The sequence below is a fragment of the Hylobates moloch genome, unplaced genomic scaffold (assembly GCF_009828535.3).
Source record: "Hylobates moloch isolate HMO894 unplaced genomic scaffold, HMol_V3 SCAFFOLD_19, whole genome shotgun sequence".
Taxonomy (NCBI): domain Eukaryota; kingdom Metazoa; phylum Chordata; class Mammalia; order Primates; family Hylobatidae; genus Hylobates; species Hylobates moloch.
Window position 1 is genome coordinate 15755139 of NW_026652294.1, and position 27903 is coordinate 15783041.

Genomic DNA, 27903 nt, shown 5'->3' on the forward strand with positions numbered 1-27903 from the left:
ACAAATTCAGGGTTTCAGTTTGTTTTATGTTACAAATATTTTATTGCAATTTTTTTCCCTTTAATAATGTCTGGATATTTTGGAATTAATATCTCAGATTTCTTTCTAATCCACATTGGTTCATCTTGTTCATTATGAACAGGGGATTCTACTTTACAATGTACTAAAATGCTGTTATGGATTTCAGGACCATTGAACATTCAAGTTGTTTATCATTTTCTTTGACCACCAACATTGCTGTAATGAACAGGGATTTAAGAGCAAAAGTAACGAGAACACTTGCTTAACCACTTATGAAAACATACAAAAGTAGAACAATCAAAATGGTGGACGCCATAGAGAAAGCAAGGTAACAAAATAGGAAGCCTAGGGACCGATAAAGTATATATATGAGGATTTCCTATATCACAAAAGCAACACTTCAGATACATGGAAAAAGAATTTCAATACCAAAAGGCATCTCCGTCTCACATCCACACATTCAAAAATAATTAAAATTTTACATGAAAAGTTAGAAACACAAAATGAACTAGAAAAACAATATATAAATTAAGACAAACACTGCTTTGCAATGGGAGGACCTTGTAAATCTGACAGTAAAAGTGAAAAAGGAGTTTACTAGGGATCTGTTTGACATTACAGAAGCATTCACATTCATACACCATAAAGCCTCATATGCAACATTATAAGACAAGCTACAGATTTGGGGGAAAAACACTCCACCATCCGTGAAAGACTGTACGTCAATAGTCAAAAAAACTTAATCAGAAAATGATAGCACCCAACAGAAGAAAGACTTTAATAGGCTTGGCCCAGTTAAAAAATACCAATCGATGCCTAAGATACCTATAAAAATATGTGCAAACTGGATAACTAAAATAATGCAAATTAAAGCAATTTAATGCCATTATTTTTCCTGTATCTGAAAGGCAAAGATTTAAAAGAACCATAATCCCTGGTGCAGGCCCAGGCATAGACCAGCAGCCCTTCATCTGTGGCCGGTGCGAGTGAGAGTTGCCCAGTCTATCTGGAAGAGTGGCCACCCGCGCCATTTGGACCAAAGACCCTAAAGCATATATGCCTTTGGGGCATTTTCCTTTGTTCGGCAGTTTCCCCCGACTTTTCTGCAGTAGACGTGGGTTCTGGACTCCTCTCCTGATGTTTCCCAGGTCCCACCAGCCTGCCCATCACTTGGGCCATTAACTTCTCTACATGACATGGGGTCTCAAGGGACTGGAGGTCCCGCAGACATCACTGAGACAACCAGCAGGACTCCCCAGAAGCTCCCAAACAGTCTCTCATGTGCATCCCTTGCACTGCCCCCCGCCCCATTACCATGCCCATTTCTTGGAGTGACAATCGAGGCTAGTCTGAATTCCCTGAGCCTCACTGAGCGTGCCCAGTCCTGTGCCGCTCTTCCAAGCCCTAACCCCCATGGGTGCCCACTTGGTGCCTCCCGCCTCTGCACCCAGATGAGAATCATGTCATGTGCATCACCACCTGCCGGGGACAGGCAGCCTACACAAGTCCTAAACACAACCAGACGCATCTCAGTCTGACAACGCTCAGCTCAGACCTCAGTCCCACTCTCATAATAAATCAGTGGAAAAAGAAGGAAGAAAAATGGCAAAAGCAAGGAAACCTGATTAAAGAAATGAGGGGGAGATGGAATGAGTATGTCTAGAAAGTTCTAATTCAGAACCTACAAATAAGTTAACCTGAGGGGAAAAATGTGTGCATGTACGTGTGTGCGTGCGTGTGTGTGTGTGTGTGTGTGTGTGTGAGCGTGGGGAGAGAAGTGATTTGCAAAAGGTCAAGGAGGCCCAGGCCTCTAGCTACCTTGACAGGAGGCCACCCCTTGGCTTTGCAGAAATGGCTGAGGAAGGTCAGGCGAGAGGGAAGGCAAGCCCTCTCCATCCCCTTGCCCGTCTAGGTCTGAGGGTCTCAACACACCTCCCCGGGCTTGTTGACCTCCCAAGGGGGCAGAGACAAGTAGTCCTGCTGCTTCAGGGCTTTGAAGAGCTGAATGACGGGCACCTGGGGCAGAGCCTGGCCTGGGGGCTTCTTGACTTGAAAAGCCTGGTCTAGGTCCCTGATCTCAGGACAAGGTTCCGGGGAAGAAGGTTTACTGGAAGAAGGTTTACTCCGGAACGAGAGAGGGCCGGGCCCCAGGCCGGGGAGGAAGCAATAGTCACCCACTTGCTGCAGGACAAGGAGACCCTCGGGCTGTGGGGATGTTGGGGACACAGCTGCCCGGCGTTCCCCTGGGTTCAGGACAGGGCTTCTGGCCTCAGGGGGGACAGGATTGTTCCTTGGGGACCTGGGGGACTGGCCCTCAATTGGAGGGAGCTCCACATAGTCCTCAAACCCTGACTTCACAGGGCTTGGGGCTCCAGGGGGGCCATTGGCCAGCCCAGGACATAAGCTGGGGGTCTGGTCTGAGGGGAGGCCCAGAGAGGGAACTAGCAAGACAGACGAGGCCCCTGAGTGTGGGGGGAATACCAGGTCTGCAGAGGAGACATAAGCAGAGGTCTCTCCAGGGTCCTCAGGGTCCCCAGAGCTCGTGGGTGTAGCCACAGGGCTGTCCTTTTGGTCCTGACCTCCCACCCTTGGCCCAAGAGCAGGAGGGGCAGGGCCTTCCCCAGACTGCAGGGAGGAGCTCGCTGCAGCCCCCTGGCTCGGCCTCCTCTCCACTTCCACGGCCTGGCCCTGTCCCATCCCTTGGGCCAGAGGGACCAGTTGCACCTGCCCCCCAGCAGGCAGACACAGGTACTCCAGGGACCCTGGAGGTGGGGACTTCTGGCTCCCACCCTCCTGTGGGGCCTCCGGCTGGCCCAGGATGTCAGGCAGGGAGCAGCTGTGGGGCGGCCCCAGGTAGGGCCCATTGAAGTCAAAGCTGGAAACCTGTTTCTCAGGTGTGTGGGAGGGGGCAGGCGGGCCTGGCTGGGGGCTGAGGGGCTGTTCTGTGGGCAGATCTGAGGCAGCTGGAGTCGTGTCAGGCCCAGATGGTGGATCACAGACATGCTTGGGGTCCTCTATGGTGAGAGGTGACACCTCGCTGTCCCCGAATCCTACAGGGAACACCCTGTGGGAAGAACATGGGCAGAAGAGTTGGGACCACCCTGGGCAGACGATTCGGCTCAGGCACAAGGGTCTTGGTGGGGTGGGGATGATTCTCTGGAAGCCCTGATGTCCCCCAGAGCTCACAGAAAGAACCTGAGCGGGGCAGGGTTGAGGGAGCAGGGGCCCCAGAGAAGGACACGGGACATGGGTTCAGTCTCTCTGTGGCTCAGGAGCTCCATCCTCCATGCTGAGCTCAAGGTCTTCCTCCGCAAGGCTGGAGCCCTCTCCCTTTTGACCTTAAAGTCCATCCTCCTTCAGCACCAGGTTCATGGCCAGCCTGTGCACTGGGCAGCCCTTCCATCATTCTATCAACCATGCCACCCCCTTCTCCCTGCCGAGTCAGTGGTGAGCTGCCGGCTCAGGCGCTGAGTTCCCAGGAGTCTGCAGCCCCAGCTACCCCATGAGGCCTCTGCAGTGTGACGCCTCCAAGGCAGCCAGGGAGGGGAAGGCCATCTGTTTCCCTCTTTCACTTCTGGTCACTTCCCTTGTCTGGCACTCTCTAGCCTGGAAAGAGGAAGTTCTTCCTCACATCCCCCCAGGTGCCTCCTGCTTTAGTGCAAACCAGCCCCCTTGGATCCCTTCACAGTGAGCCACAGGCAGCCTCACTTGAGTCCCTGATTTCCACAATGGGGTCAGCCCCCCGTATGATCCCCAAAGGTCAGGAGTGATCCACGAGCCCACTCACCCCTCCAGCTCAGGGAAGCGGCTGCCCCACGGCCCCTGGTGTTGGGGGCTCCCGCTGGTGAAGGCCGACATGCTGCCTGGGAGCCAAAGCTCTGCGCTCCCATTCTGCAAGAGCAGAGACATTTGGGCCGGTGGGCATCAGGAGGTCCCCGAGGTGGGGACAAGGCAGAGGGTGATGGGGGTGCAGGGGGATTCAAGGAGCCCCCAGACAAGAGAAGAATCTCCACTTTTTCAGGACTGGCCACGGTCTTTTGACACCAGCAAAGTGAGGCCCAGAGAGGGGCTGGGACTTCCCCCATGTCCCTGATACCTGAGGACAGGGCCCTTTTCCTGTGATTTTTCTAACCTGGGGCGCTTGTCTCCATGCTCACCCCCATTTCTCCTCCACACCAGCCAAGAGTCCCCTCCACAGGCAAAGCCGGCCCTGCCTGCCTGACTATAGGGCTCCCATCACCCACATGCTGGCATCTTCCCCATGGTCATCTCGGCCTCCTCCTGTCCCACCCCCTCAGCTCCCTTCCTGAAGGGTTTCTGTCTCCACCCTCAAGATGCCCTGAGCCAGAGCAACTTTTGCCACCTGGCACCACTGGGACTCTCAAAGCTCAGCCCAGGTATCTTGTCCTCGGGGAGCCCTTCTGCCTCCTGACACCCCATCCGTCCTGGTAGCAGGAACCCCCTCTGTGAGCCCACCCTGTCCCAGGCATCCCCACACTCAGTTCTCTCCACTGGGCTCCATGCAGAGCTCTGGGAGGCAAGGCCAGGTGTGGGCACTCCAGGGAATCCCGGGAATGAATTTCCAAGTGCTGGCCTCACTCCCAAATCTCCCAGAGCCTAGTCCACCTACATCCCTACCACCCAAAGCCCACAGGAAGGGAAGGAGGAGGTGGGGATAGAGACAAGAGAGGCAGGAACAGAGAAGCCCCCACTCCACCCCTCGCAGCCAGTTCCTACCTGGAATAGGTGGCTCTTGCTGGGGTTGGGGATCTTCTCCTCCCACTTTCTGCGCAGCCTGGAAGACACCAGGGAGGTGACAGCCATCAGAGACCTCAGGGCCAGCTGCTCCCATGTTTATGCCCAGAGGGGAAACTGAGGCCCAGGAAGCGAGTGGCAGAGCAGGGCCTGGAGGGAGCTGGGTGGGATTCCCTGGTGCCCTCTGGGGTCTCGGCTACCACCTCCAGCCCCACAAAGTCCCCTCACCTGTACCCGTAGATGCCACAGAAGCGGAGGGCCAGGAGTACAGCGATGGTGAGGAAGATCACGACGAGGGCCAGCACCCACATGGGCAGCACTTCCAGCAGCCAGGGAGAAAAAGGAACGTCAGCATCTGGGCAGGAAATTGACCTCAGGGCAGGGAGTGGGGTTGGTGCGGTATTCCCTAAGACCCCGCTCTGTGCAGGCCCAGGGCTCTGGAACTTACTGCCTTGGGGGATTAGGGGAGAGAGGCCAGATCCATGCTGAGAAGGGCATTGGTCTGAACCCCCACAGTGTTCAAAGTGCTGGGAGGACACAGGAGGGTCAGATCCTTTCCAGGATCTATAGCACAGGAGGTGCTACAGGGAGGGCAAGAACCACAGTTCATCGCAATCACAGGGGTCTTCCTGAAGGGGGTGACATATTAGCTGGGCCTCCAGTAATAGGAAGGATTAGAGGTGGAGATGGGGAAAGGCACGCTGGCAGAGGCACCAGCAGGTGCAAAGGTCCCTCCGGAGGCCCCTGATCCCTCCTGCTCCCCAGCCCTGATCTCCCAGGCCAGGTTCCTCCAGGACTCCCCTCTTCCTCCTCTCTTGGGCTCATTGGTCCGGCCTCCTTTCTACCTGGTTGTGGCCCTCTCCCTGGGCCCCTGCCGCTACCAAGCCTGGCTGTGGACTTGGGGGGCTCCCAATATCTCCAGTGTCCTTACTCTCTCTGAAACCACCCCTTGGACTTGTCTTGTTCTATGGGAGTCCCCTGGTGGTTACTATGGTGAAAGGTGAGGGGTCAGTGCACGCAGCAAGTGCAGGGAGGTGGGAAGGTGAAGGAATTACAGCAAAACCTTCCAATCCAAGGACCCAGTCTGCGGCTCTAGATTTTCTTGCTTCCAAGGTAACAGGAAACTCGGCTGAGCAACCACAAAAACTTGGTAGTCCCAAAAGCTAAGAAACCAAGGGCCATATTAACAGAAGCCTAAGTCCCAGTTTAAAGGAGGAGCGATCATGAGATCTGCTCTCCTCTGCTCCCTCAAGTCCTCACTTGCAGTCTGTATTTCACACCAGGTGTCACTTTCCAACGACTAGTGGCCCAAGGGAGGGAAGGAGGCCTGAGTGGGGTGGGGTCTGGAGCCCCACATCTCTGTGCCCACACAGGCTGCATCCTCTGCCCGGCTGCGCTGTCTCATGAAGAGTGGGTGGAGAACTTCTGACTCCATGCCCAGTTTCTGCCTGCTTTACCCTTTGCCTCTTGGAGCTTGCGGGTCTGATGACCAGGTGGGTGGTGCTGTCTGCAAAGGCCTTCCCTTTCTCTTTGGCCACCGTCTAACTGGGGAGATGGCTCACCTACAAGTTGTTGCAGGCCTGCTACGGCTGCTGCACTGGGGATTTTCTGGCAGTGAGAAACTATGAGCTGGTCCTGGCCGGAAGCTCTGGACTCCAGGCTTCACCTACCTGACTCGGTGTCCCAGGAGTGAGCCTCACTCCACTCGCTCCAGATCCCGTTGTAGCCGGTGCGGAAGGTCCTGACCCTCACCCTGGCCCAGTACCTGGTGGAGGGCTCCAGGGCTGGCAGGGCCATGCTGTGGGCGTTCTGGAGGGTCTCGGTCTTGCTGTCCTGTGGGTTGGCGCTGAGGGTGAGGCCTGGCCCGGTGCCCGTGGGAGTGGCTGCAAATCCCTCCCACCTGGACCCTCCGCTTCGCTGGCTCCCAGCTCCTGCCGTACCCTAGGCCTGCTGCGGCTGCTTCTCTCTCACCACCGTGGATCCTCCCTGAGGGCCCACCCAGGGACAGCACTTCGGATGGCACTGGGGACTCCGCCTCTCAGTGCAGCCCCTGACATTGACAACACTGAGGCCTGGAACCCTGAAGCCACCTGTCCCACCCTAGTTTGAGCCTTTTCAGCTCCCAGCCATTCTGGCGCAGCCTGCACCCACACTGTGGCCTTTCCAGAAATGCAGTGCAGGCCGACTGGGCTCTGGACCCTGAGAATGGGGGTTCAGGACCCCAGGGCCTGCTCCTGGCTCCACCACTGGCCCACCTCCCTCCTAGCCTCAGTTGCCCCATTTCTAGCCTGAGGGTGTGGGATTGGTTCTGTGGTTTCTGTTCTGGGCTCTGTGGAGGGAGGGGACTGAGCCCTGGCCTGGGCGCACCCCCGACTCATTAGAAGCAGCTCTGTCTGAACCTCCATGTGTGTCCAGACGAGATTCCTCTGAAGAAATAACCCCAAACTTTCATGACTTTTGAAAACCTTCTTCCCAGTGGCCTTTCAACCCTTCCCTGCCCAGAGGGTTCTCTGTTCCCTGGGAACTCAGGGTCAGCTGTTCATGCTGGCCAAGCCACGCCACTTTTCCAAACCTCAGTTACTTCACCAAGAGACAGGACAGTGACCTGCTGACCACACAGCCTAGTGATCACCATGTCCCAGTGGCTACCTCTCACTGGTCACCTGCCAAGGGCCCGACGCCTTGCAGGTGGAACGCCTCTGGTTGCTTTCCCCTCTCCTGCCCTCCCCAGTGTTTCTCCCCTCCCTGGGCGAAGGCCCTCACCTTCCACGTGGCCGTGTCTTTCCTGTACTGGATCTCAAATGTGTGGTCTATGTGTTCGTATCGCATTTTCATTGTTTCCCAGCGCAGGCTGTAGCTGTCTCCATCCTTGGTCACGTTGAGGGATGGAGGGGCCATCTGGACTGGAGGGAGGGAAACTTTTAGGAGAGTCATCACACCCACCCTCCAACGGAACATTCCCCGTGTCTCATGCTAGACACTGGGGCTGTCTCCACTGGCACCAGACCCCAGGTACTGCCCATGGTTGGATCCTTTTCATCCCCACTTCACTATATCGTGTTTTGACCTGAGTGGTATTCTTGTGGGAGATGCTGAGATACACTTGTTTTGTAGTGATGTGGCCCAATGCTTGCATTACTCCTATTTTTTTTTTTTTTTTGCAATAAAAATAAAACCACTATTAGTTGGTTCTACTCTAGGTAACTGGCTATTTTTTTGTTTGTTTGTTTGTTTTTTGAGACGGAGTCTCACTCTGTCGCCCAGGCTGGAGTGCAGTGGTGTGATCTTGGCTAACTGCAACCTCTGCCTCCTGGGTTCAAGTGATTCTCCTGCCTCAGCCTACCAAGTAGCTGGGATTACAGGCACCCGCCACCAAGCCCAGCTAATTTTTGTATTTTCAGTGGAGACGGGGTTTCACCATGTTGGCCAGGCTGGTCTTGAACTCCTGATCTCACGTGATCCACATGCCTTGGCCTCCCAAAGTGCTGGGATTACAGGCGTGAGCCACCACGCCCAGCCTGACTGTGTTTTAGCCACTGTTAAACATACTTATTCTACATGAATTATTCCGCTCAATTCTAACAGCCCTATATGGTGGGTACTATTAACCTTTACTTTTCACAGACAGGGAAACGGAGTCACAGAACCATTAAGTAACTTGCCCTAAGGAAAGGCAGCTAAGCAGTGGTAGAGGCAAAGATTGCAACCCCACAAGTGTGATGGGCTCTCTTGCCTGACACTCCCAGAGGTGTAGGGAGATGGCTAAAGGCCAGGTCATTGACACGTTCTCATCACCAGAAAATCCCCAATACAGCGGCTGTGACAGGCCTTCAACAACATCTAGGTGAGGCCTCTCCCCAGCCAGATAGTGGCCAAAGAGAAAGGAGAAGCCCTTTGCAGACAGCACCTCCCACCTGGCCGGCAGACCCATAAGTTGAAAGAGGCAAAGGGTAAAGAAAGCAGAAACTGGGCAGGGAGTGAGAAGTTCTGAACTCTAATCTTGATCTGCCTACTAACAGCTGTGCAACTTTAAGTCAGCCACTCAACCTCTCTGAGCTTCAGTCTACCCAAAAGAGAAAAGAGAGTGCTTATAACCTTGATGCCTTCACTGTATAAACATAATATGAATGCCCGTAATTTGCTGAGGTCTCTTATGTGCCAGGCATTATATGAGGCCCTTAATATATCCTGTGCATTTGAACAATCAGAATTCCTTTTTCCAGTGAGGATCCCAAGATAGTTAATGATAAATTCAAACCCAGGTAATTAAGACAAATTGGCCTCTGCCCTTCACATGTGCTAAAGACCGGATGGAAGAACTTGGTCATCATGAAACAACGTGAGAGGTTCCATCGCCCTGGGGTCCTTGTTACATCACAGAAATGAGGGATATTAACCTCCAAGGTTCAACACTATTTGTACACACCACAGGCTCCAGTTGAAAAGTACATCATAGATCAATTACATTAAAGATAGAATATCAGTCGATGGGGAACTTCGGATACCAGAAAGAGGAAAATCCAACGAGGAATGAAAGGGAAGGTTTTGGTGACAGGACCGGGAGGGTGTGGCTAGCAGTGGAGATTTGGAGAGCTGCAGGGTAGGAGAGGGAAGCAGAAGAAAAGGACAAGAGATCAGAGGTTTTAAAGATCTGCTCCTGTTCTCGGCCACTGCCATGGTGGTTTCATTGCTTCTCTGTTCACTTTTGCTCACTGGACTGCAGCTCTTTGAAAGTGACAAACATGAAGACCGGGCCACGAGGAACCCTGAACTGATTCGGGTTACACAGTGAGGGTGTGCTGGTCTCAGACCGTCCCCACAGCGGGCTAGGAGCAAACTCACTGTTCACTGAGCTCTTTATGTGTTTCTCTGCCCTCCTTGGCTGAACAGAGACGATGTATTGGCCGTGGGCCGTGGGGTCGGGCACGGGAATCCGGCAGTGGTGCCTGGTGTGGAGGCTGCCGAGCTCCTCCCTCAGCACTGGGGAGCACTCTTCCTCCCTGAGGAGCACAGCAGAGCTGAGGACAGGGAGAGGGAGGGCACACGGGAGGGAGGAGAGCTTGGGGTGGGCTGTGGCTTCTGCTGGGGCCCCAGGGACAGGAGGAAGCCTGGAGAGAGCAAGGCCGAGAGGAGGGGAGGGGACGGAGAGAAAAGATGCTCACCCTGCATCTGGGCTGGGCTTGTAGAAGAGGCCAAAGGAGACCGAGCTGGCCACCTCCTTCCTCACCTCCCAGGAGCAGCTGAGCACGGCGGCCCCGTCAAAGAAGCACTGCAGGTTCTGGGGCTGGGCCTCGTCCCCTGGGGTGGAGACAGGTCCTCATGTACTCCCTCCTTCATCCCTCCCATAGCTCTCAGTGGGTGCCCACCATGTGATTCATCACACAGAGGTCACGAGCTCTGGGGCCAAAAGACCAGGGCTGAAACTTCAGCCTGAACCTGCCAGTTGTGTGTCCAACAGCTCCGAGAGAGAGAGAGTTCTGTGCACCTGCACTCCCTCCCGGGAGAATGGAAATAGTATCTAAGTTTCAGTGTTTGGGGATTGAACAGAAAAATGTGGGTAAGCCCTGAGCATCCTGTAGCCTCCATTAACACACAGCTGCTAACAGCACTATTGTTGTTATTATTGTAATTGCCATTGGCAGAGAGGGTGCAGAAAACTGGAAGCCCAAAGTGAACAGATGCAGAGTCCTCCTGGTCAGTGGTCACAGTAGCAGTGGGACGGCCCAGGGACGCTACTGGAAAGATGGCAGCAGGAGATCCGGGAAGCCTCCAGGTGGAGCCCAGGAACCCTGCTGTGCCAGGAGCTCCTGATGAGCCCGCCCTCCCACCACAGGGCATTTCCTGGGCTCTGGCTCCATTACCTGGCTGGGAGTCCCAGCGAACCTCTGGGCTCCACTTGCTGGGATGTCCTGAGAGCCGAGAGCCTGGGGCCAGGCGGGTCCGTACTCGGGCCACGTAGGTGCTGCTGGGCATGAGGTGCTCTGGCCCCAGGGTGGCCTGGGAGGTGTTGGAGAGGAGGGTGGCTGCATCCTGTCAGGAGACAGTGGGTGCTGGAGGAGGGGTGCCACCCATCCCTTTGGGCTGGGGCAGAGCTGGCCGTGATTCCTACCTCCCAAGAGTCCTGAAGCCGCTTGTAGACCACCTCAAACTCCAGATCCCCCTGGGACAACCAGTGGCTCTGGGGACCCCCAAGGGCCACACTCCAGGTCAGCAGGAAGTGGTCCTGGTCGGTGCTGATCTTCAGGTCCCTGGGTGCAGGAGGCTGGACTGGAGGGAGGAAGTGAAGGGCACCTAAGGGCTGAACCACTGGGGGACAGTCAGGGCCTGCATGGCCTTTTGTGTGGACACAGGGGGTTCCAGGCCACCCCTGCCCCCAGCAGCTGAGGGACCTTGAGCAAGAACCGTTTCCTCTGTGAGCCTCAGCCCTTCATCTGCAAAACTGTAGGGTTTCAACATGAAAGCAATGGAAAGCCGTGCAGATTGCAACGCGCACGTGACCCGAACTCCATAAAAAGCGCTGGTGAGGAAACTCATTGGAGCCTCCTCTGTCCTGAGGCTCCCCACTGCCCACGCTGAGGCCTGGGTGGCTCCTGCCAGCAGAGGGGCCTGCGATTCAGAGGCCTCCCCCTCCTGCTGTCCAAGCTCCCTTCCTCCTGCCCAGGGTCCCTCCTGCTGTCAATGCCCGGGGCAAATGCCTCCGGCTCTAGGAACATCCTTGGATCTGCATCTCCAGGCAGAACCCCCCATTCCTTCTCTCATTCCACCACAGCTCAGTGGAATTCCCTCCACCAGGGTCTTACCACAGCTGAGGGATTCCTATGTTTCTGTGTCTGCCTCCCCTAAGGGGTGAGGAGATGGGGGTGGGTGGGGTTGGTCCTGACCCCCTTCCCTATCTCCAGGTTGAGATGCGGCTTCTTAGGGAATTATGGGGCAAGGTGAATGAATGAATGAATGAATGAATGAATGAACAAATACACGTAGGCAACTTTGGGGCTTCTCATGAAATCCTTGCAGCCACAAGGCAAGCATCTATCTCCTGTGAACTCTGGGTTGTTCAAGAAAATGCAGAATGAAGACATGGCACCTGGTTTCTGGCATTTCTGTGTCTGCTTGCTGAGGGGTGGCTTTCAAACAAAAACATCCTCACACGTAGGATGTAAGTGCTCTCTGCTGGGCATGGGCTATGGCATGCTAGAGCATGTCAGGAATCATCAACCCAGAATGGCAGACACACAGCAGGGGAACCACCCCTCCCCACCTACAGCCAGGACAGGCGTCCCTCATGTGTCACTGCACTCCCAGCCCCCGAGGCTGTCATGGAGGGGGAGTCCTTCCCAGCAGAGCCCTCTCGGAAGCTGCCACAAACTGCACAGACTGGAAGTCCCATCAGAAACCTGCTCAGCCAACTCAAGAGGTTTAGTCCCCCAGCTCACTTCACAGACGGAGAAACTCACAGAGGAAGTGAAATGTCCAAGGTCTCCAAACAGGGAGCCTCAGAGCAGATCAGATGCATGCCTGTCGCCTGCCCAGTACTTCCCAGCTTCCTCGATTCATTGCTAATCTGCGTTAGGCTGGACCCTACCTCGCTACTCAACACAGGCTCCAGGAGGCCAAGGGCCACACTTCTCTCCCTATATCTAAGTTGTCTCCATCCCCCTAGAAACCTTCCTGGTTTCCAAGCTGTAAGCTCCAAGGGCAGGGTTGCTGGCTGGTTTGTTGGCTGCTTTGTTGGCATATGTAGGCACTCAAGGAAAGAAGATTGAATGAATGAATTGTGTGTATATCTGAACTATGATTTGCATGCCCTCATGTCCCCATCTCCTAGCCAGTTGTGTCCTCATCATTTCTAGGAATGAGTGCTTTAGGTCACATCCTGAACTTCAACTTCTTTCCCAACTCCTGCTCCTCCAGTCTACCCTGTAAGTCTCCTGTCCCCAGCATTCTCACATCCGCATCTGATCTTGTCATTTCCCCTCGGTGCTCTCCATGCCTAGAGGGTCCCCTCTACCTGACACCGCAGGAGACAGAAGCCTCTCCAGGGCCAGGTCCCTGCCTATGTCTCTTGCTTCTTCCCACCGCTGTCCAGCCCTTGAAGCTGATGCTCCTTGGACACAACGGTGAGCAGGTTCCCCAGCCGCCCATGCCCTTCTGATCCCCCAGCCTCTGCACAGCTGTTACCCTGCCAGAGAGGCTCCTCCTGCCCTCCCCTCCTGTCCACCCTTCAGATCTGGGTTGCAAAGCTCTTCCCTCTGGGAAGCCTGTCCTGAGCTCCCAGGGGCCCTGCCCTTTACCCCCTGCATGAGGCACCCACCCACCACTGTCAGTAAGTTCTCACGGTGGACGACATACAGTGTTTCCCCTCCCTCCAGCCTGGGCCCCCTGAGCTCCATTCGGGAAGGAAGGGACTCTCGTGTCCATCAAACCCATGTGTGGAAACGTTGCTTCTGATGGATTCCTGGTGGCCTAACTGATCCCCTCCTCTGGCAGTGGCTTTACGATGCTGTGGCAAAAAAGGGCAGGAAGCTATGGTCACAGCCCCTTCCGTGTGACCCTTGCAAAGAGCACCAGGTGGCCCCGTGGTTAGGACCAGGGACTCAGACCATCCTGCCCTGGATCTCAGCTCTGCCAGCAGCAGCAGAGAGGCCTTGGACTAGTCACCTCCCTCTGTCTCCGTTTTAGCAGCAGCCAAAGGCACCAATAACAGCACCAAGCCTGCCGTGGTTCTGAGACTCAATGACAGCCTGCAGTGCCTCCTACCAGCCTGCCACCAGCATGGGTTTTTGCCACGTCAACGCAAACTTTCATAGAACGTGTCCCTTTTTAGGTTTAGCTTCATTCTAAGCAACCATTTCCTTGAATCCAGGACTTCGAAGTGCAGGTTATATTTCTTTCTAATAGAGAGGCAAATAAAACCTAACTACATAAAATGATCATCTACCCCACCCTAGAGCACAGATGGCTTCATGGACCACTGTGGGATTTCGGCCCACACCGGGGCCCCTCCTCCAGGGCAGGGAGGAGACGCACTCCCTGTCTACCGTGCAGGAAGCCCCCAGGAAGGCTGACCCATCTCTGTCATTACTGCTCAGCGATGGGACTTCAGAGGAAGCATCTGACCTCCTGGGCCTCAAGGGCCACATCCAGGAAATGGGTTGCTTCAGAGATGAGATGAAACAACTAAGCGGAGAGAGTTTTCTAACTGGATAGGTTTCTAAGTGAGTGGTGAGAACGGTTTTCTTCAAGACAAACCTGCAGTGCTGGAAGCCCACGGCTTAGTGGGAGGTGGTAGCAGCCAGGGGCACGGGAGAAGCCTTTGTCAGGGGCCTCTCACACAGTCCCTGCTCTGAAGTCTCCATGTAACCAGACCATACCCTCATCCCTCAAGAAACCCTCACCCAACCCCAAGCCACAGCCTTCTGCCTTGAAGACTCCCTGGGCCACCCCTGGTGCTCCCCCTGTCCACACAGGAAAACAAGCCCCGGGCAGGGCCCCCAGCCCCTCACCATGCTGGGTCAGAGTGACGGTGAGCCGGGTGCCCAGAGGCCTGTCTGGTTGGAATGAGAAGTAGTCAACATCAGTGACGACAAAACTCTGGCAGGGAATGACACATCTCCTGGGCACGCAGCGGGGATGGGGGCAGGCTGACCAGGGCATGTCATCACTGAGGTCACAGGACACTGGCTTCGGAGGGTCCCTGTTGGGAGAGGACACGGCTTAGCCCAGGGTGTATGGGAATCACTGACTCATGAAAGGTTCATCGGGTACTCACCACATGCCTGGCTCTGTTCAGAATCAGGGGCCAGCAGCGATAAAACACACAAAAATCCTGCCCATGGAGCTGCCATCCTGGGAGAAGGAGACCCGCATGGAACAAAGTGTGTAGCGTGTGCAGTGGAGAGAAATTCATGTGGAAAAATAAAGCAAGCAGCAGGTGAGGAGGGAGGAAGGGTTGGGCTGGGGAGGCACTTTGAAATATGGGACAAGCAGGCTTCTCTAAGGAGGTGACCTGGGGGCAGAATGTTAAAGGCATTGAGGGAGGGACTGCGCAAATTGTGAGGATTTCAGGAAATGGGAACAGCACGTGCAAAGGCCCTAGGGCAGGCAGAGTTTGGTGTGCTACGTGGCTTGGCCTAAAACCAGTGCACAGGGAGTAGAGCGTGTGACAGGGAGGTCTAGGAGACCCATCCATCAACATGATGGGATTGGATCTCACTGCAAGTGAGTGAGAAACAGTCCTGAGCAAAGGCATTGTAGATTTCAATGAATGCTTTGAAAGGATTCCTGAGGGTCCTTGGTTGTGAATAGACTGAGGTGGGAATGTGGCAATGTTGGAAGCAGGGAGCCCAGTTAGGAAGCTTCTGGAATATCTAGGTGACAGGAAGTGGCTGTGCACCAGGGTGGTCAGGCTGGCGTGGGTGAGATTCGTGTTCTGCTTGAGATAAGGTTGGCAGCATTTGCTGGTGGAGGGAGGTAGCAGTTAGGAAGGAATGGTGGCAAAAGAGACTTAAAAACAAAACAAAATCATCCCTGTTGCTTAGCTTGAGCCACTAGGAGCTCCCATTTAGAAAGGGAGATGGGGAAGACGGAGGCAGCAGCGCAGCTCAGGTGAGAGCGGGACTTCGGTTGAGAACATTTGGAGTCAGAGACACCTGTTGTCTAAGTGACAGGTGGAGAGGCCAGTGCGCCTGGAGGCTTGGAGCTTAGGGGAAGTGTGGGCTTGAGGTCACCTTTGGGAGATGCCCCAGCGGCCTCAGGGGGTCTCTGCAGAGTGGATACAGCAGACAGGAGGTCCGTGGACTGGACCTGGGTGTCTCACCCTTGGCAGCCAAGAGAACAAAGAGGCAGCAGACAAGGAGAAAGAGGAGGGTGGGCAGGGCCCCAGGGGCACTGGGTGAGCTGTGGGCAGAGCCAGGTGCAGGAGGAAGTGCAGGGAGGCCGCGGTGGTCCTCCTCGTCAGGGGCTGCCCCTGGTCAAGTAGGAAGAAGGTGGAGGCCCCACAATGAGATCCTACTCCCGGGACATTTGCTGACTTGGACCAGAGCAGTTTGGGTGGCCTGGTGGGGGTAGCATCCTAGGGGAGTGAGCCCAGGAGGAGATGGCTGGAAAGACACTGGACGTGGTGAATGTGGACAACTCTTTAGGGAATGCTGCTGTCAAAGGAAGCAGGGAAAGAGGGGCCGCAGGGTTGCCGGGTCAGGAGATGCCCAGGTGCTGCACTCCTGTGGGCGTCTGAGAGGGGGTTGGGGTAGGTTTGCAAGGCAATTGGGAAAGATCCTGGGAGAGGGCATGGTGGGTGGCACAGGGCAGCGTGGGGACGTGGAGGCCGTGATATTCCTGAGCAACAGGACGAGGCGGCATCGGGTCTCAGGCCTTAGACAGGAGCCCTGGTCCAGGCCCAGGCCCCGGCGGTGGGCAGAGGGGGTGGGGAGTGAGTGTGGGGTGGGTGGGGAGCTTCTCCCTGGTCCCCTGTTGTGTCAGAGCAGCAGGAAGCAGGTCACAGGGAGGGGCAGGATGGTCTTTGAAGAGAATGGAGAAGGTCTGATGGAGGCCTCCAGGAGAACTGAAGGCGGTGGAGGGGTGAAGGTGGCAGAGCCGGCCCTACCCCCCAATGCTGGGGTGACCTCCAATGGGTTGTCACCTGCCTCTCTGGTTCCAGCTATTTAATTATTTGATTTATGGCTGATTTAGACCCTGGCCAACACCCCAGCGCGATTCTGGTCCTCTTCCCGTGTGGCACGTGCCCAGGAGAGCTTGGGTGGGAGAGGTGGCAGCCCACATACGGAGGGGGGGCCTGGGAGAGCGCAGAGCCCCCTCCCAGACACGCCCACACGGCCTGCTCTGCCACTCCTTACCCTGAGGCCAGGGCTGGCACCTCACCTCCAGGGCCTCAGTTTTCCCATCTGTGAACTCCCAGGCCAGCGCCATCTCTCCCTGGTCTACTCTGGACAGACAGGCGGTGGCACAGCTGGCGCTTCGTGGGCTGGCCTTGCCCACCTCACAGTGAGGAGGAACTAAGATAGGTCATGTGGGGCAATTGTGTTAAATTATAAAGAAACAAGAGAATATTTTCACCACTGTCACCACCACCACAATCAATAACATCAGTGTAGGAGGCACTCTGCAGAAACCCCAGGTCAGATGGCAGCGCCCGGCCTGGCAGGTGCCTGGCGGAGCAGGAGCTCCTGGAGGGCCTCCCTCCTCCTCTGTCCTCTGTCCGCTCCCACCCCGAGGCTGACCTGACAGGTCCCTCTCTACACTGCCGCCCCATGCCAGGCACAGGGGACATTGTAGTCCCTACCCGTGGCCCCTGCACCCAGCGTCACTCACTCATTCACTCGGCGAATGAGGGTCACGTTGACGAGCTGCTGGGCATCCTGGGTGTCTGCCCACCTGCAGGTGATGTGGCTGGTGTAGTCGTTGTAGCAGCGCAGGGTCTGCAGCGGGATGGTTTCTGACAAGGGGGGTAGGAGGGGTCACCTCTCTTTCCTGCAGGGACCCTTGTCACCATCACCCCCAGCTGCTCTGGGATGCCCAGCTCTGGGGAGGGGTCTCCCAGTTCCCTGCAGAGGCACCAGGTGGCCAGGCACATGCACATGTGTTCATGTCTGCCCGGGGTGGGCTCCTGGTTGCGGACCCTCCTCTCCTGACAGAAGCGCGATATTCTGTTGGCTGTCAGCACGCTTTCTGGGCCTCTGCAATGCTCCGTTCCTGGGCACGGCCCCCTTCCCCACCCCAGGACAGGGACATGCATCAAGCACAGGCCTGGCCCCTGGAACGACTGTGCAGCCTGGGAAGGGGCACACACTCAGCCCTGGGGTGCAGCGTGGCAGAGTCCTACCCTGCACCCTCCCCCCTGCTTTCTAGTCCCCATCCTCAGGAGCCTGGTATTTGTTAAGGGGACTGTGGTCCCAGCATTGTCACAGAAGCCAGGTCTCTGGGAGCCCTTGGGAGGGGCCATTTCACCTCAAGAGCCCAGGAGCATCCCAGTGTGGCCTTCAGGCACAAGGAGGGTGCTAGCGGCTGACGCGGGGACAGAACCCCAGCCAAGGCCCTGCAGGAGGAAAGCCCCGGAGGTGGGAACCACTGAGGCACAGAGTGTCCGCTGGGGAACAAGGGGCAGGGAAACGGCCAGAGCAGCCATCCTGGAGCCGGGGGGCCGGGAGTGCTGTGCTGAGAAATGTGGGCAAGGAAGCCAGACACGCTCAGCTGGAATTTCCAGGACAGGATGATCAGGAATGCGCAGGAGGAAGGAAGCGGGGGAGGCCCAGGGAAGGCCAGGGGGAGAGACGAGCAGGAGGAGGGCTGGGGGGCAGGGTCCTGGGGATACGCTGCGGCCCTCCCCTGGGGTGCAGCAGTGAGGATGGGGACAGGGAAGTGGGTGGGAGCCACGGACTCACCTTCTGCCCCTGCCAGGCTGCGCTGCCAGCACAGGGCCAGCAGGGCCATGGAGAGCAGCCCCTGGGCCAGCGCCATCTCCCTGGTCAGCTCTGGACAGGCAGGCGCAGGCACTGGTGGGTGCTGGCCATGGGCGTGGCAGGGTCCTCAGTGTCCTGAAGTCCTGTGTTCCTGCCCAGCTGGGAGCCAGGCCAGACCCATTTCACAGGCTCTTGGGACCTCTCCCTCCTGGCCTCTGCCTCCTCCAGGCCTGCAGAAGGAGATGTCAGCAGTGAGCCGCCCCTCCCCTTCCACGTGTCCCAGGGACACCGCCCGTGTTGTGGGGACAACCCAGAGAAGTGGCCCTCATGCATGACCCTTCAGTCTCCTGCAGCATGAAGGCAATGGACATGCGCTGCGTGGCCTGAGGGACTGGGTCCCCACTTGGATCACTGACACCTACCACTGCACAATGTGCTAGACAGCAGAGCAGCCGAGACAAGGGCCTAGGATTTGACTCCTGCTAAGCTCCCCGTGGGCTGCTGGTCCACGGCTGTTGGATGCCACGGCGTCATCCCTTGGACATGAACACATGTACACACACATGTCCTCACTTCCACAGGGCCTGTGCTCTCCCCACCCCTGCTCCATTTACCGTCATCCCCCCTACCCTCTGCTTGCCAGTTCCCTTTTCTCCTCGGAGGCCGGGGGTTTCCTCCCTTTCATTTCACTGGTCTGGGAAGTACCCAAGAGAGCAGAACAGACAACTGTGGCTCCTTTTCTTCTGTTAGATTACTGGAAGCTTCACTCAAGATGCCCACGCAGACACACACACACAAACACACGCACACACACAGGCACACACATGCACAACACACACAGATACATACATATATACACGTACACACAAAACATGCACATGCGTACCCACACATATACACACAAACGCACACACAGACACACACACATACGCAGACACTGACACACACAGATACATACAATATACACACATACACACACAGACATGCACACACATACACACACACAGAGACACAGACACACATACAAACATGAACAACACAGATACATACATGTATATACACATATATACACATATACACACAAACATGCACACACATTCACACATACACACACAAATTCACATAGAGAGGCACACACAGACACACATACACATGCACAACACACACACATATACACACTCACATATACCATCTACACACAGACATACACACACACATACAGATACATGCACAGACACACATACACACACACAGAATCTGTCAGTGGACATGCTGGCTGGAAACAAACTCTACTTAACCCCAGACTGAGAAAGAATCAGGAATCAATGTGAAGTGATGAAATATTCAATTTCAAAAAATGCTAAAATCATTGAATAACAACATAAAAATGCCTATCTAAAACCCCATTTCACACCATTCCCCAAATAACAAGTTAATTATAAATTTAAATGTAAAATGTTACATCCTATGAAAGCTGCAAACCAGAGGAGCGAACGCCTTTGAACTCTTTAAGCTTAAAAGCATAGGAGACATCACAGAGACAAAGGCTGGCAGAAGTACATAAAAGTGAAATCTTCTGTAATTTATCAACCTGACTGAATCATAAAAGCAAAGGACAGAGTGCAAACAGAAAATCTTTGCACCAATGTACTCATCCGTTAGGGCTATTGTAACAACATACCATAGATAGAGTGGCTTACTAGTTACAAAGTTTATTTCTCATAGTTCTGGAGGCTGGGAAGTTCAAGAACAAGGCACGGGCAGATTCAATATCTGGTGAGGGCCTGTTCCTCACAGTCTTCTCCCTGCAATCTCACATGGAATAAGCAAGGGAGCTTGCTGGGGTATTTTATAGGGTGCCACAGGAACTACCTCCAGATATTCTCACATTGGGGATTAGGGTGCAACATAAACTTGGGGGCACTTAAACATATAGACCATAGCAACTAGAATTATGGAGGACAGGTTAGTGTCTTTTACTGTAAAAGGTTAAAACAAATCAATATCATCAAAGAGCACAAACAATACTCACATACACAGAGAGAATTCATGGTAGTGGCTGACAATATTGCAGTGTTTTCCATGAGCCAGCCATTATTCAAAAGGCTTTATGGATATGAACACATCTATGTATAGCTTACCACTAGAAGCTCCACTTTGTAGATGAGAAAACAGGGGTGGGATGTTATGTAATTGGTTGACAGTCACACGGTTGGTAAGGAACAGGTTGAGATTCGAGCCCACAGTGGGTTGCTTCTAGACTCTGTCCCTAACCTCTATGCCAATAGTGATTCAATTTCCCAAATGTCAAAACAGCACACATCTATTCTGACATACGCTAACCCAGCAGACACTTCTACAGACATGCACAGATACAGCAAAAATAAAAGAGTACATTAAGACATCTAAATCGGCATCCTCAGGGAGATTTGAGAAATCATAGTCATTTAAAAGAAGACACTTCTATGCAAAGAACAGAGTTCTTGGAATTTGAAGATATGAGATCCATAATTAAAAAAAAAAAAAAAAAAATAGCTGGCCATGGTGGAGCACGCCTGTAATCCCAACTATTCTGGAGGCTGAGGCAGGAGAATTGCTTGAACCTGGGAGGTGGAGGTTGCAGTGAGCTGACACCATTGCCATAGCACTCCAGCCTGAGACTCTGTCTCAAAAAAACAAAATGACAACAACAATCAATAGTGGGCCAAACCACAGAATGGATACCACAAATGAAAAAGAGAGATATATAAAATAGAGCAAATAGTCAAGGAGATGAAAAGTCTTAGGGAAAAGTTTAGACCTGGGAAAGAAATTCAAAAATTCCAGCCTCCAGAAGGAGGGGGTGGAGGCAATTAAGAGCAGGTACGGCAGACAATGTCAGCTACCTAGTCTGAAAGACAGTGGAAGACTGTGTCCCTTTCCTCCTGGCAGCAGAAGCCAAGGTTTTAGCTGAGTTTATTGCTACACAGAATAAAAGGTTCTATTTCCTATACTCCCTTGCTGCTAGGTGCAGTCAAGTGACTAAACGTGATCCAAGGAGATGAGAATAGAAACATTGTGTATGTCTTCCAAAAAAGGCTGCTCAATGGCAGTTGACTCAGGTGGGAGGGGCTCATTTTTGTCCCTCTGTCTTTCTTCCTTCTTCCAGCCTGTAACTTGGAGGTGATAGCTGGAGCTTCAGCAGCTATTTTGGACCATGAGGTTACCTTGAGGATGGAAGTCATACGTGAAGATGATGCAACAGAAAGAGAGGAAGCTGGATTCCCACTCTCACTCTGGAGCAACCATACTAGCCTAAACTGCTACCTCTGGGCATCTTTTATATGCTGGGAAAAAGAAACTTCTATGTTGTTAAGCCACTGTTGCTTAGGGATTTTCCATGTGCAACCAAACAGATACAAGAGCAAATGGGGAAAACTTCACATGGCTTTCAAGGAGACAACAGGCCACTCAATAAACAAGATTCCTTTTTAAAATATTTTTTAAAGACAGTAAGGAATCTGTATTCAAGGGGGGAGGCTACTATAATGGGGTTTTGTAGTAGGGGACAGAGATCAGGGTTAACTCCCAAGATTCCTTTTAATCAAGCCATACCCAATTCTCACTGGTAAACTTTCCATCTTGCAAGTATATGAGGATGATCCTAGAAACGCTTCCAGAAGAAAACAAATAGGATACTTTGAATGCAACAAGGGTCAGATTGGCTAGAGATTTCACATGAGAGACTCTGAACTTTAAATAGATGTCTTGAAAATACCAAGGGAAAATTATGCTTAAACCTAGAATCACAAAATGCCAAGTTTTCTTTGACATTTAAAGGACACAAAAAATTTTGGATATGTACGGACAAAGAAAGTTTTTCAGATCTTTTCTGAAAGAAATTACTCTAGGTTATATTTCAGGAAAAAAAATCCAAGAAAATCTGAAATACTGAGGCAAAGAAACCAGTAACACTTACAGATAAGTAAAGAAGAATATTGAACTCAAACTCAGATGATTTTAACATGGGAGTTGGCTTTGAGGCTGGGGTGGAGAGTGGAGGAGAATTGAAAACTTGCTAAAGATCTCCTCTTGTTTTGGAAGGTCTTATATGTGCTAAATAAAGCCAAATGCTGGTAGCAAATATGGTTTCTTTAAAAAAAATTTTTTTTTTTTTTGAGACAGAATCTCACTCCATCACCCAGGCTGGAGTGCAATGGCATGATCTTGGCTCACTGCAATCTCTGCCTCCTGGGTTCAAGCAATTCTTGTGACTTAGCCTCCCGAGTAGCTGGGACTACAGGCATGCACCACCACGCCTGGCTAGTTTTTGTATCTTTAGTAGAGGCCGGGTTTCACCATGTTGGCCAGGTTGGTCTCAAACGCCTGGCCTCAAGTGATCTGCCCACCTTGGCCTCCCAAAGTGCTGAGATTACAGGCGTGAGCCACTGCGCCCGACCCAGAAAATATAAGTTCAATACATTTTAAATCCCTAAAAATGTAAAGATTAAAAATCACTAAGAATGAAGAGTAAGCATGGGGACAGGAGGATGACAGAGAAGGGGTGGGAGGGACAGAGAAAGGAAGAGAGAGAAAAGAGAAGAGAAAAACCAAATACCTTCTTACTCAAAATAAACATGCACATATGACACTCCCAAGCTTATGAAGAAATTGAATGGCAGGCATAAACATTCCCAAGCTTATGAAGAAATTGAATGGCAGGCATAAACATTCTCAAGCTTTTGAAGAAATTAAATGGCAGGGATAAAAACTGGGGGAAAAAAAGCAAAATACAAATTCACTCCAGACAAAAACAATTTCATAGGTCAACCTGACAAAGACTTTTAAAAGAAGAAGACATCATGGCCAAGTAGAGGGTACTCCATACATGGAAGGAGAACCCTCAAGAAACCTATTTATGATTCAAACAAACAGATGAACGGATTAAAAGGGAAAGAAGGATAAGCTGATCTTGACAGACGCTCCTAAATATTTAATAATAAACGAGACATTTCTGGTCAAATGAACAAACAAACCCTGGCAAATGAAGTAGTGGAGGAAACATTGGCATCACTGAATGTCTGCCAGAAACCAAAGGCGATGACAGAGTCAAGGGGGCACATTAGCGTCCTCCTGTCAAAGCCTCACACAGGAGGCTGTCACTATTGTCTTTACTTCCAGTGGTCAATGTCCCTCAGATAATCTCTAAATTCAACGCAATCAGCATGAACATTCCAAAAAGACATTTAATGGGCTTGGCAAACTGATTTTTATTTTTATTTTTGAGATGGAGTCTCACTCTGTTGCCCAGGCTAGAGTGCAGTGGCGTGATCTCGGCTCACTGCAAACTTTGCCTCCTGGGTTCAAGCGATTCTACCACTTCAGCCTCCCAAGTAGCTGGGATTACAGGTGCACTCCACCAAGCCCGGCTAATTTTTTGTATTTTTAGTAGACAACGGGGTTTCACCATGTTGGCCAGGCTGGTCTTGAACTCCTGACTTCAAGGGATCTGCCTGCCTCAGCCTCCCAAAGTGCTGGGATTATAGGCATGAGCCACTGCTCCTGGCCTTGGCAAACTGATTCTAAATTACAACAAACCAGAGATGAGAGACTTGCTCCATTCGCTAGAAGAATAAGAAGGAATGTAGTGATAGCCAAATGGAACAAAAAACAGTAAGGAAAATAACGAAGTACATATAGAATCCTAGGATGTAATAGGGGCACTTCAAATCATTGAAGAGAGGAGAAGCCACACACTCGTAATTAGCAATGTTAAGACAATTAGATGATAATTATTTTTAAAAGTTACTTTACACATTATTCACCTCTCTAAACTCTAGGTGGGCTAAAAATCTCAAAGTCAGAACCAAAATAGTAAAATTATTCAAACTCTTTCTGTGATCTTAGAGGTTTACAAGACACCAAACCAGAAACCGGAAAGTAAAAAGAGGTTTACAAGACACCCGTGATCTTAGAGGTTTACAAGATACCAAAACCAGAAACCATAAACTAAAAAGTAATGACAGGCTTGACTTAACAATGAAAACATTTTTAGATGACATAAGACATCTTAAACATGTTAAGAAAAAGATAAGTCATAACTTGGGAGAATATATCTTCAACATATATAAATGGATTATTAATACACATAATAAATGAGTCACTCCAAAAGTTAAGATGTAAAAGAGAAATTCAACAGGAGATGAACGAAAATTTCTCCACATTCATCATAAATGAAATCCAAATGGCCAATCCACATATAGAAAATGTACAACTTCACCCATAATCAGGGAAAGAAAAAATCACGCAACACTGAGAATTTCCATACATAACACTGGACAAAATTAGAAGATTGATAATTTCTCTAAAGGTGAATTGGCCCTTTTATACACTACCTTGGCTATGTCAGCTTAGCTCAGCTACTTTGAGGTTGATTTGACAATACCTATTACAATTTCTAATGCACAACCTCTTGCACAACAATTCTGCATTTAGTAATTTAGGCTACAGAAACACTTTCATAGATGTGGAAAAATTAGAAGCAACCTAGGTGTCGATCAATATGAGATTAGATGAATTGTGGTTTACCCATCCTAATAAATGCCACATATTTCTTAGGGTTACTTAATGAGTTAAATCTATATGTATTATTGTAGAAATTTGGAAATATTCCAAAATATAATATTAAGTGAAAAAATTGGGAATATATATATATATATATATAATAATCCCATTTCTGTAAAAAGAAAAACTACCACCCAGGCACGGTGGCTCAAGCCTGTAATCCCAGCATTTTGGGAGGCTGAGACAGGCGGATCACCTGAGGTCAGGAGTTTGAGACCAGCCTGGCCAACATGGTGAAACCCTGTCTCTACTAAAAATACAAAAATTAGCCAGGCGTGGTGGCGCATGCCTGTAATCCCAGCTACTCAGGAGGCTGAGGCAGGAGAATCACCTGAACCCGGGAGGCGGAGGTTGCAGTGAGCCAAGATTGCACCACTGCATTCCAGCTTGGGTGACAAGAGTAAAACTCTGTCACAAAAACAAAACAAAACAAAAAACAAACAGGAAAATAAAAGCTATATGCTTATATCATGCTTAGAAAATGTTCTGGAAGAATACATGTGGTGAAAAGAGTAAGCCATGGAACTAGGGAAAAGAAATTGCTGGGGACTTTGTCTCTCGTGCTACATAATTCTAGATTATTCTAATTTTCGTGAAGGCAGGTTTCTGTGTAGTTGCTTGTTTAGCATTAAACACATTCCTTATACAATTCATGAACTATCCTGTGGTGTTGGTATATCTGTATACTGGACAATATAAATAAAACTGCTGGATGAGAAAAAGAGTGACCAAAAGCTAATAGGAAATGTTTACTCATTATAAAATGATTACAAAGCAAGAAAGATGATAGAAAAAAATTAGAATTGGGCTATACAAAAATATAACAGCAGGGTTTTTGAAGACTAAAAATTGCACATATGCAGCTCGTCACTAGCACCTGTCTGACAAGGTCCCAGTAAAACACCTGCCCTTTCATTCTCAGGGCCAGTACACACACCTGCACACACCCTGAAGCAGGCACCCCAGATACTCACCCACCCAGCCAACATACTTGGGTGCAGAACACACACACCTGGACCCCAACCCAAATCAGCAGGGCAGAGTGTCATAACTAAAAAGACAGAGAGAGAGAGAGAGATAGAGAGATAGAGAGAGAGAGAGATAGAGAGAGAGAGAGAGAGATAGAGAGAGATTGCTGGATAGTGCCTGGTATGTCTCTGTGCAAGGGGCTGGGCTCTTTCTCAAGTTCAAAGTGAGCTTCTCAAGCCACACCGCACCCAGCTCTGGGCCTCAGTGAAGCAAGGTCCCAGGTTTCACCCTCTGCTTCTTAGTCTCTCTGCACTCCTGCATCCCCAGGGATCCGCACATGCACATACACACACAGGCACACACACAAATGCACACACAGGCAAACACACGAGCATGCATTCTCTCTCTTTCTAAACCAAGATGTCAGGGACTATCCATGCTCCCCATACAACAGATGAGGAGACAGAAGCCCAGGATGGACAGGGGGTGCTCTCACTACCACCAGCATCTTAGTGACAAAGTGAAGACAGACCATAGGTGCCTGACTCCCAGGCCTGAGCTCTCTTCACCCCACTAGGCGTCCTTCCCGCCAGGACCAACCAGATCCCGCTAGCGAGGCTGAGTCCTCCCCAGAGCTCTTATACAACACCCAAGCAGCTTGGCACCCCTGGCTGCCTCCCCACCCACTGGCTGCCCCAGGAGTCTGGGCTCAGGTCATCCCAAGAGGCCAAGCCCTAACTCCTCCAAGTCCCCAGGTCACAGCTACCCACAGGACGCCCCCCAGGCTCCCCCCGTCCTTTCCCATCTTAGACTCCCCACATTCCCCCCTGCTCTGACCCCACCCCTCAGCCCTGCTCCTGGACGCCGGGCCATACCTCTGTGTGGTGGGAGAGACGAGCCTTCTTCTGGAGCCTCTAGGCAGAGTGAGCCTCCCACGCTTCCTATTTATGTTGATGTCATCAGGAAACAGAGAAGCAGAAAGAGGAAGCAATGCCAGCCCAGGCCTACTTTGCTAATAGTGCACATGACTTTTCTTCCAGAAAGTCTTCTACTCCAATTTACCTTCCTATAAACTCCTTGGCCTCCTTCAAGCCTCAGCTGACACAGGGCCTCCTCCATGCAGCCTTCCCTGACTCCTCAATGGGGATGCAGGTGGAAGTGGTTGCAATAACCATAGCTGGTTTGAGCCCAGAGCCAGACAGATCTGTGTTGGACTTCCAAGCCCACTGCTTCTTAAAGCGTGTCCTTGTGCAAATCATCTGCATGTTATTTCCCCAAGCCTCGGGACATCCATCTGTTACTTTTGCAGAAGCATCTACAAATCTGGAAGGACTGTTGAGGGAATCCAGTGAGATTTGGCGCAGGAAGACCTTAGCTCCGAGCTGGCCACAACAGAACCTCCTACAAGTGGTAGCTGGTGGCATGTTGATTTCCCCGATGTCCTCTTTGCCCTGCCGCCCCACCCCACCATGTGTCCTATGGTCATGCGTGTTCATGGCTGTCTTTCCTCTGACACTATCTTCAGTGCTGGCTTGTGTCCAGCTTGCACTTCCCTCCCATATACCTAGCACATGTACAGAGGAGACATTGCACCTTTGACTGTGTGCAAATGAATACATGAATGAATGAATGAACGAATGAATGAATGAGTGGCTCCCTGAGCACAGCAGGGCCAGCAGAATTAAGGTCAGGTGAGTGAGGCACTCTCTCGTGCTCCAAATTTAAACAGGCATTTCAAAATTCAGTAACTGATATAAGTAATATTTTAATGCAATATGGTTTTAAAAATCCCAATTAATGCAGAAACTATTCATGGTGAACTAAATATGAAAAGTTTGAATAAAGACAAGATGAGTCACAGTGCCAAGACACAACAAAATGCAGTCGTATTTCTCCTACGTGGGGCTGCCTCCCAAGGGAAAGGGCAGCAGGCAGGAATGAGGGGAATGGAGGGCAAGAATGAGGGGAATGGAGGGCAAGAATGAGGGGAATGGAGGAAATGGAGGGGCAGGAACCTGCCTCAAAGCCACTGGAATTCTGGCTTGATTGTTCTTTGCTTTCCTCCTACCAGGAAGGGCAGGGTTGGCCAGGAAGAGCTGGCAGGGGCTCACCCTAGCAGAGAAAGCCCAGGGTAGAGGAA

The 27903-nt window shown here is 51.8% G+C and overlaps 1 protein-coding gene across 2 annotated transcripts; it reads right to left on the minus strand.

The window, feature by feature from the left end:
• Positions 1-22: 22 nt before the first annotated feature.
• Positions 23-26688, minus strand: CSF2RB (colony stimulating factor 2 receptor subunit beta). 2 transcript variants are annotated; one of them, XM_032138904.2, is made up of 14 exons: positions 26639-26688; positions 18174-18421; positions 17104-17227; positions 14280-14470; positions 10886-11043; positions 10638-10806; positions 9939-10074; positions 9619-9776; positions 7540-7679; positions 6447-6609; positions 5005-5095; positions 4759-4816; positions 3809-3912; positions 23-3085 (listed from the first exon to the last, which is right to left on the minus strand). In XM_032138904.2, the coding sequence occupies exons 2-14, from the start codon at positions 18247-18249 to the stop codon at positions 1945-1947; spliced, it is 2709 nt and encodes a 902-aa protein (XP_031994795.1). In that variant the 5' UTR covers positions 18250-18421; positions 26639-26688; the 3' UTR covers positions 23-1944. The 2 variants fall into 2 exon arrangements, with proteins under 2 accessions (XP_031994795.1, XP_058286949.1); XM_058430966.1 differs by lacking the exon at positions 26639-26688 and having other exon boundaries at positions 1899-3085; positions 9619-9794; positions 18174-18249.
• Between the last annotated feature and the right edge of the window lie 1215 nt (positions 26689-27903).